General features: G+C 36.8%; 2 protein-coding genes across 2 annotated transcripts; one reads left to right on the plus strand and one right to left on the minus strand.

The window, feature by feature from the left end:
* Window positions 1-289: 289 nt before the first annotated feature.
* arf4b (ADP-ribosylation factor 4b) lies at window positions 290-5,355 on the minus strand. The gene is made up of 6 exons (XM_056467752.1): window positions 5,140-5,355; window positions 4,814-4,894; window positions 2,725-2,834; window positions 2,561-2,632; window positions 2,344-2,469; window positions 290-1,552 (listed from the first exon to the last, which is right to left on the minus strand). Exons 1-6 carry the CDS (start codon window positions 5,204-5,206, stop codon window positions 1,466-1,468), a joined length of 543 nt encoding a protein of 180 aa, XP_056323727.1. The 5' UTR covers window positions 5,207-5,355; the 3' UTR covers window positions 290-1,465.
* Window positions 5,356-8,304: 2,949 nt separating this feature from the next.
* LOC130237667 (ADP-ribosylation factor 4-like) lies at window positions 8,305-13,576 on the plus strand. The gene is made up of 5 exons (XM_056468679.1): window positions 8,305-8,501; window positions 8,634-8,714; window positions 9,014-9,123; window positions 12,439-12,636; window positions 13,291-13,576. Exons 1-5 carry the CDS (start codon window positions 8,435-8,437, stop codon window positions 13,378-13,380), a joined length of 546 nt encoding a protein of 181 aa, XP_056324654.1. The 5' UTR covers window positions 8,305-8,434; the 3' UTR covers window positions 13,381-13,576.
* Window positions 13,577-14,915: the final 1,339 nt, after the last annotated feature.

Here is a 14,915-nt window from a genome sequence, read left to right on the forward strand (position 1 = left end):
TATTTGTTTTATTAACTTTTTAATTTAAGTATTTTTTTTTTTAAAGATTATTTTTTTGTACATTCTGCCTTTTATTACATAAGACAGTATTTAGGGTAGGAAGTTGGAGAGAGAGAGAGAGAGGGGGGTAGGGAAATGTCCTCGAGCTGGGATTCAAACTCGTGACGTCCTGACGTGCTACTGCACCATATGTCAACACGCTAACCACTAGGCTATTGCCTTATATTTATTTTATTTATTTATTTTTATTTATGGAAAGGCGTATACTAAAATAACACCATAAAATCACTTTGTAAATAAATATATACACATTTATTAAACGTATTTCAAAAGCATACATTGTAGGCAATTTTAGTATTAAAAACAGTCAAAGATTATTACAAAAAGGTCTTTACAGTGGTCAGATTAATCATACAGAGACAGATATATTCAGAAGTTTGATAATACAGCAGGACGTGTCCTACAGGTTTCAATTCCTGGAGGGCTCTGCACAGCTTTGCTCCACACATATTCAAACACACCTGGTCCAACTAATCAAGTGCTGCGTCCCAATTCACATACTGTCCGTCCTAAATAGTATTTGAAAGTAGAATTAGTATGTCCCAAATTGTAGTATGTTGATAAAAGTATGTCAAAGGTTCCCGTATGGTCTACTATTTCCAGTAAAAACTCGAAGTGTAGAAGCGTCCATACTCTAACCGCTGATATTGCCCACAATACATTGTGCGTTGGACGTGAATTCGATTAGAACTAAAAACTCGGGTGAAAAGTGTAAATGAACTACAAACATGGCGGACGCGCAAGACCAACCGTCAAGTAGAAAGGCTTCGGTAAAGATGTTTGTATGACTGTTAATTAATATCCAGGCCACTGGAACATGTTTTAATCACGTTTTCTGTGTTATATTTCATCTGCAACAACAATACTGAACTTATATAGAGACGTGTTTGGACATTAACGTCTGAATGCAGAATTATCCAAACACCTGAGGAGATTTCTCCGCATGAAAGACTTGTGAATGGGAGATTAACCTGCTGCTGCTGCTGCTGCTGCTGCTTCTCCATTAAGGTAGGAAATTAAATATAAAAGAAATGTGGACGATGTGTTGAGATGATTGACAGGGCTCGTAACTAAGCAACTCAACGATCTGTTAACGAGGTAGCAGTATGTCCCAAAGCTTGCATACTCTTCTGTTACACACTCAAAAGTGTGTACTTCACAAGAAAAGTACATAGTTTTAGGGTGTAGTATAAGTATGTGAATTGGGACGCAGCAATTGTGTTTGAGAGTAGTCGTGAACATCTTGATTAGTTGGATCAGGTGTGTCTAATTAGTGTTGGAGCAAAGCTGTGCAGAACGGCGGCCCTCCAGAAATTGTTTGAGACCCATGTTTGAGACCCATGTCCTACAGTATTTCAGCTGCGTTCACAGATGATTTGCTGTATTTTCTTCAGTTTTTCCAGGATTATCGTTTGGAGAGTTGATCTGTGAGCCAGTCGAGTCCTTCATATAAACCAGATCCCTGAACTGCACATGTGGACTGAACAAACCACTGAGAGAGAGAGAGAGAGAGAGATCAGCTATTCACCTCTTTTCAACTCATTCATTTACACGCCATCCCCCCTTAGGAAAAGGTAGGACGTTTTTAAGGGCCCACGCTGTTTTAAGGGCCCTAGTGTTACCCCAACCCCCCCAAGATACCCCCCACCCCTTACTTTTGTCTGCAAACTTTCTGCCAGAATGTTGTCAGAGGGCTCGTGATGGCCAGCGGCGCCCCTGTGTGCATGCATTTGTGTGTGAGAATGTGTGTTTGTTTGAGTGCGTGTGTATGTGTACAGTATGTTTGAGTGTGTGACGATGCGTCTTTGTGAGTGTGTATGTCACTGTTTGTGTGAGTGAATGCATTTCTGTCTGTGTGTGTGCTTGTGAGTGTGTGTATCTTTGTGAATGAGTAGGCATGTGTTTGTCCGTGTACATGTATAAATGGGTGTATGTTTGTGTGTGCCTCTATGAGTGTACAGTGTGTGTGCATGTATCTCTGTGGATGTGTGTGTGTCTGTATATATGGGGGTGTGTTTATCTTTATGAATGAGTGTGTGTGTATGTGTTTATCATTGTGAATGAGTGTGTTTGAGACTGTATTTGTGTGTCTGTTAGTGTCTTTGTGCTTGTATCTGTGTGTGTGTATATGTTCGTGTGTGTGCTTGTTTGTGTATAGCCATGTGTATGTGGGTTTGTGAGTAAATTTGCGCATTTGTTTGTGGATTTGTACGTGTGTGTCACATTTGTCTTCCTCTCAGTGCCTGTAAAACCTGTGTGTGTGTGTGTTTATGTATATGTCACCTGTCTTCCTCTCAGAGCATGTAAACCCAGCCTGTCTGTCAGCTCATGGGCCGGCATGGCTTTGGGTAAATCCTGCTTGTTAGCCAGAACCAGTAAAACAGCATCTCTCATCTCGTCTTCTGCTAGCTGAAAACATTCAGCAGATTCAGACCTCATGCACAAACCAGAAAAACTGCACAGAAACTATTTTACAGTCAAATAAAACCACAAAATATACCATCATTTTGAGCTCTTCTGCTGCTGTTTCAATCCTGTCACGATCACTGCTGTCCACCACGAAGATCAGACCCTGAATAACACACACACACTGACTTTATTTCATATTTCACTATAAATAAATGGTCAAATCTGAAATAAGGTGTTATTATTTTTAAACATTACCTTAGTGTTCTGATAGTAGTGTCTCCAGAGGCGTCTGATAATGTCTTGACCGCCGACATCCCACACAGTGAACGAGATGTTTTTATATTCCACCGTCTCCACATTAAAACCTGGAGAAAATATTGATGAATCAGATATAATGCAGCACTTTAAGAAAAACAAAACAATATTTGATATATTTAAAGGGCTAGTTCACCAAATAAATACATTTACTCAGCATTTATTCGTCATTAGGTAGTTTCAAAACATTTATAAGTTTCTTCTGTTGAACACAAAAGAAGATATTTTGAAGAATGCTGAAAACCTGTAACCATTCCCGTCAATAGTAGGTACTGTGGAAGTTAATGGTTACCGTTTTCCAACATTCTTTATTCATTCATTCGTTTTCCTTCAGCTTAGTCCCTTTATTCATCAGGGGTCTCCACAGCGGATTGAACCGCCAACTATTCCAGCATATGTTTTACGCAGCGGATGCCCTTCCATTTGCAACCCAGTACTGGGAAACACCCATGCACACTCAATCACACACACAATCATACACTACGACCAATTTAGTTAATCAATTCCCCTATAGTGCATGTGTTTGGACCATAGCTGTCAACCCTCCCGTTTTTCCCGGGATTCTCCCGTATTTTACAGTTCTATCCCGCTATCGTCCCGTAAAAGTATTTTCCCGTATTTCTCCCGTATTTCAGTCTTTCTCTGAAGGGTGGCAAATAAACATTAAAGAGCCGAGCCTCCCTATATGCAACCCATACCGCCGAACCACCAGAGGCCGCCCCTTGCTCTTAAATGTGAGTCTGTTCTGTGCTTTTGTTTTATTTAGGCATGAAAACACTTTGAAATACATATAAAAATGGCGGGATTCCCTTTACTTTTCATTACAGGTGCCGTCTCCCCTTAATATGCAATCCTCAAACAGTCATATAGCGGTGCGTGACTGTCAGCTGACGCGCTCCATAGTGATCAATAGACGCTGTTTCCCAAACGGATTCTGCGATTTGAAGTCTGGCGATCATAATTCCAGTGCTCATTTGAAGGAGAGGCTTGTGTGTTGCTGGTAAAAAAATATATGATTCGTCTTACCCAATTACTTTGTTCATTATTTGACCAAAACCCAAAAGTGTTACTTAGTGCCCCGCTCTCCCCTATGTGTGATTTCGGACTCTGCCTAATACACTGAAAAAAGTGTTGCATGCAAAACTGTGGCAAACAATTCATTTGTGTTAAATTTAAACAAACAATTTAATATTAACAATGTTCAACTTAATTTGTTTGTTTAAATTTAGCCCAAATAAATTGTTTACAACCACTTAACGTAAAAAAAATTGAGTAAATCCAAGGAATCATCTTTGAATAATTTTTTTCAGTGTACTAGATATAATGCTCAATGCCATACAAAAAAATGAGTTTTCCCACCTAAATAAAACCGCTTTGTAATCGTGTTTAAAAGCACTGGGGAAAAACAAATAGTTTTAGCATTTTAATGTTATATGATGCTAGTAATAATATTAGTAGCAGGGGCGTAGCAACCGGGGGGATACGTCCCCCTCACTTTTACAGACAGACCATTTAGAAACAGGTGATTAATAATTATATGAATGTATGATATCATACAGCCGTCCCCCCCACTTTTAAAATGTCTGCTATGCCCCTGATCAGTAGGCAGCTAGTAGTAGATTTGAATTAAAGTAGAAAATAGTAGCCTAATAGGATTAATTTATTATGAATTACAACGTTATTCATATTAATAATAATACTCTGCTCACATACTATTTTTAACGTATTAATTAGTGTGGAGATATGCGATTTCGAACCCATCCTAATATCAAAATATAACTTATAGTAATAGACGATTATACAAAACATGAGGTTTCCCGACTAAATAAAATCGCGTTTTTAAACGTAATGGAAAAACAAATCGTTTTATATTTAAAATGTTATTATAGTAATAATATTAGTTGACCGTGTAGTAAAACTAAATAAAAGTAAGTAGTATGATGAATTATTATTATTTACAACATTAATATTGTGTTGGTACAATTGTGTTTGCCAGATCTGTTTTAAAATTAGCCTTGAGGTTTCTTACCTAAAGTTGGAATAGTTGTGACAACTTCCCCGAGTTTGAGTTTGTAGAGGACTGTAGTTTTCCCTGCTGCATCCAGACCAACTGTAGAAGAAATATTGACATTAAATCAACAATAATAAATCTATAAACGTAGAAAACTTATCAAATGTAGACCGTTTTCTGAAGCACTATAAAAGCCTGATTAATATTCAGTGACGTCATATTATTACAATAATAGTAATTCTTATTATTATTAATAATATTATAATTATTACTATAAAAACGGAATATAATCTTCAGATAAATTAAAAATATATAGGCTAGAGTAAACAAAATGTCGTCCTCACCCATAAGCAGCCTCATCTCTTTTTTCTCAAACAGACGCGACCAAAGGTTAGAGAAGAAGACTCCCATTTTGTCTAAAGTGCAGGTAAAAGTGCTGTTCCCTGTGTTAAGTGCGGAGTGAGAGGCTGAGATTCTCTGTGTGATGATCAGTGTGTGTGTCTGTGTGTTTATATAGGGTTTTTTGCTTTCGGTTTGACAGCTCAACGCCGCCACTCACACACAAGACGCGCTCCGCTTTTCTCGCGGCAAATCCAACGCGTTCGATATGACGTCACCAGCAGTCACGTGTCTAAAGCAGATGGTATCCATGAAGGTAAAGTCTAGATAGGATACAGCTGCGGATACGCACGTCTATATAGCATCATTTTTGTGACACTGCGTAACAATAATTAATATTATTACAGTACTGTGAGGGTTGGGGTGGGGGCAGGCGTTAATAAAATACAATTTAATGGATAATTGAATAAATAACATAAATAATACTCTGTACAACTACTGTTTACATTACTGTGAGGGGTAGGTTTAGGGTTGGGGTAGGGGTCGACATTAATAAAATACAATAAATGGGAAATTGTAATAAATAATTCTCTTATTCTCTGATTTCTGTCATCTTTTGCTCTAATTTTTTCTTCACTGGTACCATTGTAGGTACTCTAATTGTAATATTGTAAATTCTGTGTACCAAATGTAGTTATCTGTTGCACAATATATGTTAAGAAAAGAAAGAAGTATACACGAGGACTATAATTTCGATTTATGTGCTAATTTTGATTAATGTATGTCAAAATCTCTTCTCTTTACCTCATAATTATCACATTTAAAGTCACAGAGTCCATTATACCCAGCAAGTGCTTAATTTGACTCTTAATGTATAACTGTTTTGAGTTGGCTATGTCATGATTTAGACTTCATATGATGTTTATTTATTTGTTTATTTATTAAATAAGTAAATACGCTATTTTAACTCGACAAACATAATTCATAAATTGGTAAATTAGATCAAAAATGGATTAAATCTGTAAGTCATTCAATAATAATATAAGCAAACTCAACATAAATGATGTCAGAATTGAGGTAAAACAATTATGTTTATGATTTGTAAAGGTTATTTATGAAAACAGAATCCTTATAATGGAATCCTTATAATAATAATATAATGTAATGTAATATACTGTGATTTAAAAAAGTGTATAATGCATATTGTGAAGTAAAATATGTTGGCTATTTGTCGCACATTGGGCTAGTTTTTTGTTTGTTTATTTTTTTAAATCAGTGCTCAAATAACAGAATACAGAACAATACAAATACACGAATACAAATTGGTCACGGGTGTTCGGAGAATAAATTATTAATAAGAATAAAATTTAATTATATAAAATACACTCACCGGCCACTTTATTAGGTACACCTGTCCAACTGGTCGTTAAGGCAAATTTCTAATCAGCTAATCACATGGCAGCAACTCAATGCATTTAGGCATGTAGACATGGTCAAGACGATCTGCTGCAGGTCAAAGCAGAGCATCAGAATGGAGAAGAAAGGGGATTTAAGTGACTGAACGTGGCATGGTTGTTGGAGCCAGACGGGCTGGTCTGAGTATTTCAGAAACTGCTGATCTACTGGGATTTTCACGCACAACCATCTTTAGTGTTTACAGAAAATGGTCTAACAAAGAGAAAATATCCAGTGAGTGGCAGTTCTGTGGGCGCAATTCCTTGTTGATGCCAGAGGTCAGAGGAGAATGGCCAGACTGGTTCCAGCAGCTAGAAAGGCAACAGTAACTCAAATAAGCGCTCGTTACAACCGAGGTCTGCAGAAGAGCATCTCTGAACACACAACACGTCCAACCTTGAAGCGGATGAGCTACAGCAGTAGAAGACCACACCGGGTGCTGCTCCTGTCAGCCAAGAACAGGAAACTGAGGCTACAATTCACACAGGCTCACCAAACTGGACAATAGAAGATTGGAAAAACGTTGCCTGGTCTGATGAGTCTCCATTTCTGCTACCACATTCAGATAGTCGGGTCAGAATTTGCTGTCAACAACATGAAAGCATGGATCCATCCTGCCTTGTATCAACTGTTCAGGCTGGTGGTGGTGGTGTAATGGTGTGGGGGATATTCTCTTGGCACATTTTGGGCCCATTAGTACCAATTGAGCATCATGTCAGCGCCACAGCCTACCTGAGTATTGTTGCTGACCATGTCCATCCCTTTATGACCACAGTGTCTCCATCTTCTGATGGCTACTTCCAGCAGGATAGCTCACCATGTCATAAAGCATGAATCATCTCAGACGGGTTTCTTAAACATGACAATGAGTTCACTGTACTCAAATGGCCTCCACAGTCACCAGCGCTCAATCCAATAGAGCACCTTTGGGATGTGGTGGAACAGGAGATTTGCATCATGGATGTGCAGCCGAAAAATCTGCAGCAACTGCTTGATGCTATCATGTCAATATGGAGCAAAATCTCTGAGGAATATTTCCAGTACCTTGTTGAATTTATGCCATGAAGGATTAAGGCAGTTCTGAGGGCAAAAGGGGTCCAACCCAGTACTAGTAAAGTATACCTAATAAAGTGGCCGGTGAGTGTATGTGAAAATATTTTTTTAATGTATATAAATTTTTTTTAATGTAAATAAAGAGAGTAAAGGCATTTGGGATTACAAAATTGCCTTTTTATTACTACTATGCTTAATAGTGTTTATATAATGTTGTATATAATGTATACAGCAGGATTGGGCTAGTTTTTTATTATATTTTTTCTTTTGCTTACTTTTATTATTATTATTATTATTATTATTATTATTATTATTATTATTATTATTATTATTATTATTATTATTAATACAATGCCACAAGAACACGCCTTATTACCACTGAACTATATTGTATATTATCTGTAATATATAGATCAGTGGATATAACAATTTAACTTTACCTCACAAAGAAAAAACATACTTGAATTTCAATGTTTGCAGAGCATTGCATGTTTTCAGTGCTTACTTGGTTTTTTGTGTGTGTTCTAGAAGATTTACATGTAATTTAATGTCCTTTATAAAACTGTTTTGGGAAAGGTTTACATTGAGCCCACTTTTCAAGCGCTAGTTTCGTTTACGAACACCTGGCATCCATGTGGTGACGTCATTTGGAACGCGTTGGATTTGCCGCGAGTCTTGTGTGTGAAAGGCGGTGTTAAGCTATGGATGTCAAACACACACACACACAAACATTAAAATCACACAATCTATGCATCGCACTCATAGACTGTAAAATATAGATCGCACTCCAAAATGGGCGTCTACTTCTCTTCTCTTTGGACACGACTGTTTGAGAAAAAACAGACGAGGTTGCTTATGTGTGAGTATTGTTTTTATTTCCATATTAACAGTTGATAAACAGCTGCTTATATCGATATATTACATTTAATAACGCTTTAATTTTGAGTTTTATTACATCATTATAGATTAAATGTCAATATTTCTCCTACAGTTGGTCTGGATGCAGCAGGGAAAACTACAGTCCTCTACAAACTCAAACTGGGTGAAATTCTCACAACTATTCCAACTATTGGTAAGAAAATATTAAGCTAATATCGATCAAATCACTTATAAATTAATCAATGAATATTTGTCATATTTTGTTAATATGTTTAACTATTAAAAGCTATTAGTAACTAGTTAATTAGTTAAATATATTAGTAGCTAATAAAGTTGTAGTAACTAATAAGCTTAACATTTCTGAATTTGATTGTAATGCAATAACATCTTTTGTAAAGCTGAATTATTGAAACAATAATTATTGTAAAAAGCGCTATAGAAATAAACTTGAACTGAGTTATGTAATCATAATGTTTCCTAATGTCAACCTAGGATTTAATGTGGAGACGGTTGAATATAAAAACATCTCATTCACTGTGTGGGATTTCACTGGTCGAACTACAATGAGAAGCCTTTGGAGACACTACTTTAACAACACTCAGGTAACAAACCTATAATATACCTGTCTAGATGTCAGTGGTGAAAAGAGTACTGAAAAATTATACTTAAGTAAAAGTAGCATTACTTGCCTAAAAATGTAGTGCAAGTAGAGTAAAAGTATCTGTTGTGAATATTACTCAAAGTATGAGTGAAGAGTAGCCCTTTCGAAAGTACTCAAGAGTAGTGAGTATTACGCTGTAAAAAGCTGATGCATGTAATTTGTGGATGTGTGTAAACGTAACATTCTGTAGTGCATTTAATTACACAACGTCATAATACATTCATATTAGGTTAGAATTAGGTCGTGACGTCAGGTGACCAAAATTTAATATCTAGCGACTCAGGACAACGCTATTTTGATGTCCAAAAACGATGTCAAATTACGTTGATATTTGGTTGATTTTAGGTTGTGTTGGAAAGTGACCAAAATCCAACGTCGAACCAACATCTTAAACCAACGTCACATTGACGTCAAATACTGACATTTATTCGTCAGGTATGGCAACCAAAATCCAACATTTGATGGACGTCATAGTGGTAACGTCTACACAATGTCAAGCTGTAGCATCATTAGACATTGATTTTTGTTTATATAGGGTTTTTTGCTTTCGGTTTGACAGCTCAACGCCGCCACTCACACACAAGACGCGCTCCGCTTTTCTCGCGGCAAATCCAACGCGTTCGATATGACGTCACCAGCAGTCACGTGTCTAAAGCAGATGGTATCCATGAAGGTAAAGTCTAGATAGGACACAGCTGCGCATACGCACATCTATTGGCCCTTTTTCACTGAGTGGTATGGTACGGTTCGGCTTGGTACGCTTTTATGGCCGTTTCCACTGTCAAAAGGTGCACCGAACCGTACCGTACCACTTTTTCGGCACCCTTTCGAAAGGGTACCAAACACGAGAAAGGGTACCAAAAGGCGGAGCCACACGCGCAGCTGAACGCTATTGGTTTACAGAGATACGTCATTCGCTTGCGCAACAAGCCAGAATGAAAACAAAAAACCCGCCATGTTTGAAATACACAGCGAGAGATTTTAGTGGAATTATAAATACATATAATAATGAGCCATGGTCGATCTGGGCTCAAACAAACCTTGTCGTCGTCTGGATGAACAGCCACAAATCCAAGAAAAAGAGCAGATTTCCCTGTGCCGCGTAGTTTTTTACGAGCCAGTCTGAGGCGCGAGCGGTTTCGCTTTCTTGCTAGCGCTCGCGCACGTCTAACATTATATCTGAAATAACAAACTTGTTGAGCTGATGATGATAACCTGCGCTTGATTATTGACGTGCTTTTGAAACCCGATCCTGTCAGACACTGACAAACGCGAGAGTGAAGCGTGAAGAAACAAAGGAGAAGCCGGAAAAAAAGGAGCACATTATTATTCAGCAAACATGAACAAACTGCCATGTTTAACTAACTTATTATCTTCACATTTTGGACTAATATGAACCGGGAATGACGGAATTACTGTCTAACAGAGGCTACATGTGCTGCTGAAGATCACAGACACAGATGAGAGGTTTTCACTGACTGTAGGCTATATTTTTGGGTTGTTTTTGAACCTAAATACAGACAAAATGTCTGATGTGTGTAGTTTTTCTGTAGTTGGTAACATATCGGAGACTGTAAGGGGCTGTATGTGTTTATATATGTTCATTTATTTAGTTATTTTATATAATTACAGACGTTACAGTAGGCTGTTTCGCACTGTCATTGATCTGCAGTTATAATCAAACTTTTCATTGAAAAGTTAGTAATAAACATTTCTACACAAGTATTTATGTGTATGAAGCTTCTGTTTTGTGAGAAGAGCTTCTCATATGATATGTGAACGACCCGTACAGCTTTATTGTAGACATTTCCTCGAGCGAGAATGACGTCAACTGAAACTTTCTGTCGTACACCACGCCCACCAAAAGGGTAACCTTGTTAGTGGAAACACAAGCCTGATAAAGGTGACCCATACCAAACTGAACCGTACCGTACCAGTCAGTGGAAACGAGCCATATATAGCATAATTTTTGTGACACTGTATAACAATAATTAATATTTTTACAGTACTGTGAGGGTTGGGGTGGGGGCAGGCGCTAATAAAATACAATTTATTGAGTAATTTAATAAATAACATAAATAATAGTCGGTACAACTACTGTTTACATTACTGTGAGGGGTAAGTTTAGGGTTGGGGTAGGGGTCGACATTAATAAAATACAATAAATGGGAAATTGTAATAAATAATTCTCTTATTCTCTGATTTCGGTCATGTTTTGCTCTAATTTTTTCTTCACTGGTACCATTGTAGGTACTCTAATTGTAATATTGTAAATTCTGTGTACCAAATGTAGTTATGTGTTGCACAATATATGTTAAAAAAAGAAAGAAGTATACACGAGGACTATAATTTCGATTTATGTCCTAATTTTGACTAATGTATGTCAAAATCTCTTCTCTTTACCTCATAATTATCACATTTAAAGTCACAGAGTCCATTATACCCAGCAAGTGCTTAATTTGACTCTTAATGTATAACTGTTTTGAGTTGGCTATGTCATGATTTAAACAATCCAATGTCTGATAGACGTCATAGTGGTAACGTCTACACAATGTCAAGCTGGAACAAAATTAGACGTTGATATTTGGTTGATTTTAGGTTGGCCATTGGACATTGACCTGACGTCGAAGTTCTGACGTTAACCTGATTTTCATTTCCAAACAAAACACAGCATCCCCACGACATTGGGGTACTATATCAATCTGACGTCATGTTGACGTCTTGTGTCTGCTGGGTGTTCAAGCCCATTTCGGTCACCATACAGTAAACATCCGTCATCTTCTCATCAGTGACATGCAGCTAAACGGTCTCTGTGTCAATGCGTGTAAAGATTTTGGACATCTTCTTGGACACTTTTAACACTTCCAAACAGTTTGCTGCAATTATAACTCTCTCATGTCTTGAGGTAGTTCATTATGATGGGATTTACCTTCTTTACCTCTATGTGTGATTTGATTGGACAGGAATCTCGACTGATTTTTTCTAATCCCCATAGACAGGAAAAAATAAAGTAGTGACTGCAGTTTGAAGGGAAGTAGTGGAGTAAAAGTACCGATACTGCACTAAAAATGTACTCAAGGGAAAGTGAGAGTTCTCATTTATAAAACTACTTAGTCAATCCCAATTCCTGAGAAAAACTACTCAATTACAGTCATTTGAGTATTTGTAAGTCATTACTTCACACCACTGCTAGATGTACATTTATTTGCAAAACAAGGGAGTAAAAGCCATATTTGCTTTGCTTTGTGTAATTCAGGGTCTGATCTTTGTGGTGGACTGCAGTGATCATGACAGGATTGAAACAGCAGCAGAGGAACTGAATTCACTGCTGGTGGAGGATGAATTGAGAGACGCTGTTTTACTGGTTCTGGCTAACAAGCAGGATTTACCCAAAGCCATGCCGGCCCATGAGCTGACAGACAGACTGGGTTTACATGCACTGACTGGAAGACAGGTAACACACACACATATGCAAATACACACACTCACACATATATGTAAATACCACACTTGTTCACAAACACACACGCATACACTTGTATGGCTATCTTTATGGCAACTCTTCCCATCGCTGTAATGATGTTTCTACTGCATATTCTAGTCCTCTTCCCCTAAGCACAACCCACACAGGAGACAATCTGCATTTTACATTTTCAAAATACTTCATTCTGTCTTATTTATGACCCGGTGTCCTGACATTTTATCCTGCACATCAGATTATGCTGCCCAACACTCTATATGAATGGTTCTGAGGTTGGGGTTAGGGATTAGGTAGGTTAGGGTGATATTACAGCTTCATATCACACTACTCAACATTCAAATTTACATTGGGAGCTAAATCTGATGAGTAGCACATTGCATCAGGTAGGTGGAGGTAGCCGGTCAAGTCGGTTTACTCATGGTGACCCAAATAATGTATTTACAAGGTCAAAAATGACTGGTTTTGCTATACTTGTGGGGACATTTGGTACAATACAAGTACATGCTCAGTGTAAATGAATGATATGAACAGAAGTTAATAACTGGTTTCTCTATCTATCTATCTATCTATCTATCTATCTATCTATCTATCTATCTTTCTATCTTTCTATCTTTCTTTCTTTCTCAGTGGTTTGTTCAGTCCACAAGTGCAGTTCAGGGATCTGGTTTATATGAAGGATTCGACTGGCTCACAGATCAACTCTCCAAACAGCAATAATGCTGGAAATATGTTCAGATTTCTGATGCTTGAAGAAAAACACTACTGTAATGGATTGTATTTATTATGCAACAACCTCATTTTGAGTGAAATGAAAAACCAAATTATTTGATATGGTTATATTCTGAAAAATAATAATGTGTTGTATATTCTTTTGTATTTGTAATTTGGAATAATGTGCTGGTGTCTGTGTCTTTGTGTGCTTTTCATTTATCTACAATAAAGTATATATTTACACACATTTGTGTGTTGTATATGTCTCATTTATAATACATAGAAATATACATGTTAGAAAAAAAGCATGGAAATACCTATAACATACTAGAACCTAACAAGGTTTTTACAAGTAAAACACACCCTATATAACTAATGGAAAACTGTACTTTAACTCCTAAAGCTTAGGTATGGGCCTTTTTATGGTGAAACAATACTGATTTATTTTTCTTTCAGACATCTCAGTAAGTGGTGTATTTGTTTACAAACATAAGTAGTATGCCTTTTTATGTCTTAATTATCATGTATAATTAATATTATAGAATATAAAACTACATGAGAAATATATTGCTTTCTATTACATACAGACAGACAGACAGACAGACAGACAGATAGATAGATAGATAGATAGATAGATAGATAGATAGATAGATAGATAGATAGATAGATAGATAGATAGATAGATAGATAGATAGATAGATAGATAGATAGATAGATAGATAGATAGGCAGATAGATAGATAGGTAGATAGATAGATACGCAGACAGACAGATAGATAGATAGACAGATAAACAGACAGACAGACCGATAGATACAGACAGACCGACCAGACAGACAGACCGATAGATAGATACAGACAGACCGACCAGACAGACAGACAGAGAGAGATAGATAGATAGTCAGACAGACAGACTGATAGATAGATAGATACAGACAGACAGACAGACAGACAGATAGATAGACAGACCGATAGACAGATAGATAGACAGATAGATAGACAGACAGATAGATAGATAGATAGATAGACAGACAGACAGACAGACAGATAGACAGATAGATAGATAGATAGATAGATAGATAGATAGATAGATAGATAGATAGATAGATAGATAGATAGATAGACAGATAGACAGACAGACAGATAGACTGATAGATAGATAGATAGATAGATAGATAGATAGATAGTCATTTAGGCTACTTGATTTAGTTAGTATGTCTTTATGATCTTTTATATGGATTAAACCTGTATAAAGATTACTTTAAACATTTCCTGAAGAAAAATAATATATAATTCAGAAAATATTTATTAGCAAAAAAGCAGACCACACATTTACATATGAATATGTCAGCTGGTTGTACGCTCTAAAACAGCACGTGATCTCTTATGTAATGCCATCATTTATGAGCACTGGTCTGTTTGCTGATTATGTTCGCGTTATTATTTTTACAGTTATTTATACTTAAAACAAACCTTTTTTACAGTTATGTCCTTTCTTACAGAAATCACTGGTACGGGTTTTCACATTTATCTACACAAACTT

The sequence above is a fragment of the Danio aesculapii genome, chromosome 11 (assembly GCF_903798145.1).
Source record: "Danio aesculapii chromosome 11, fDanAes4.1, whole genome shotgun sequence".
Lineage (NCBI taxonomy): Eukaryota > Metazoa > Chordata > Actinopteri > Cypriniformes > Danionidae > Danio > Danio aesculapii.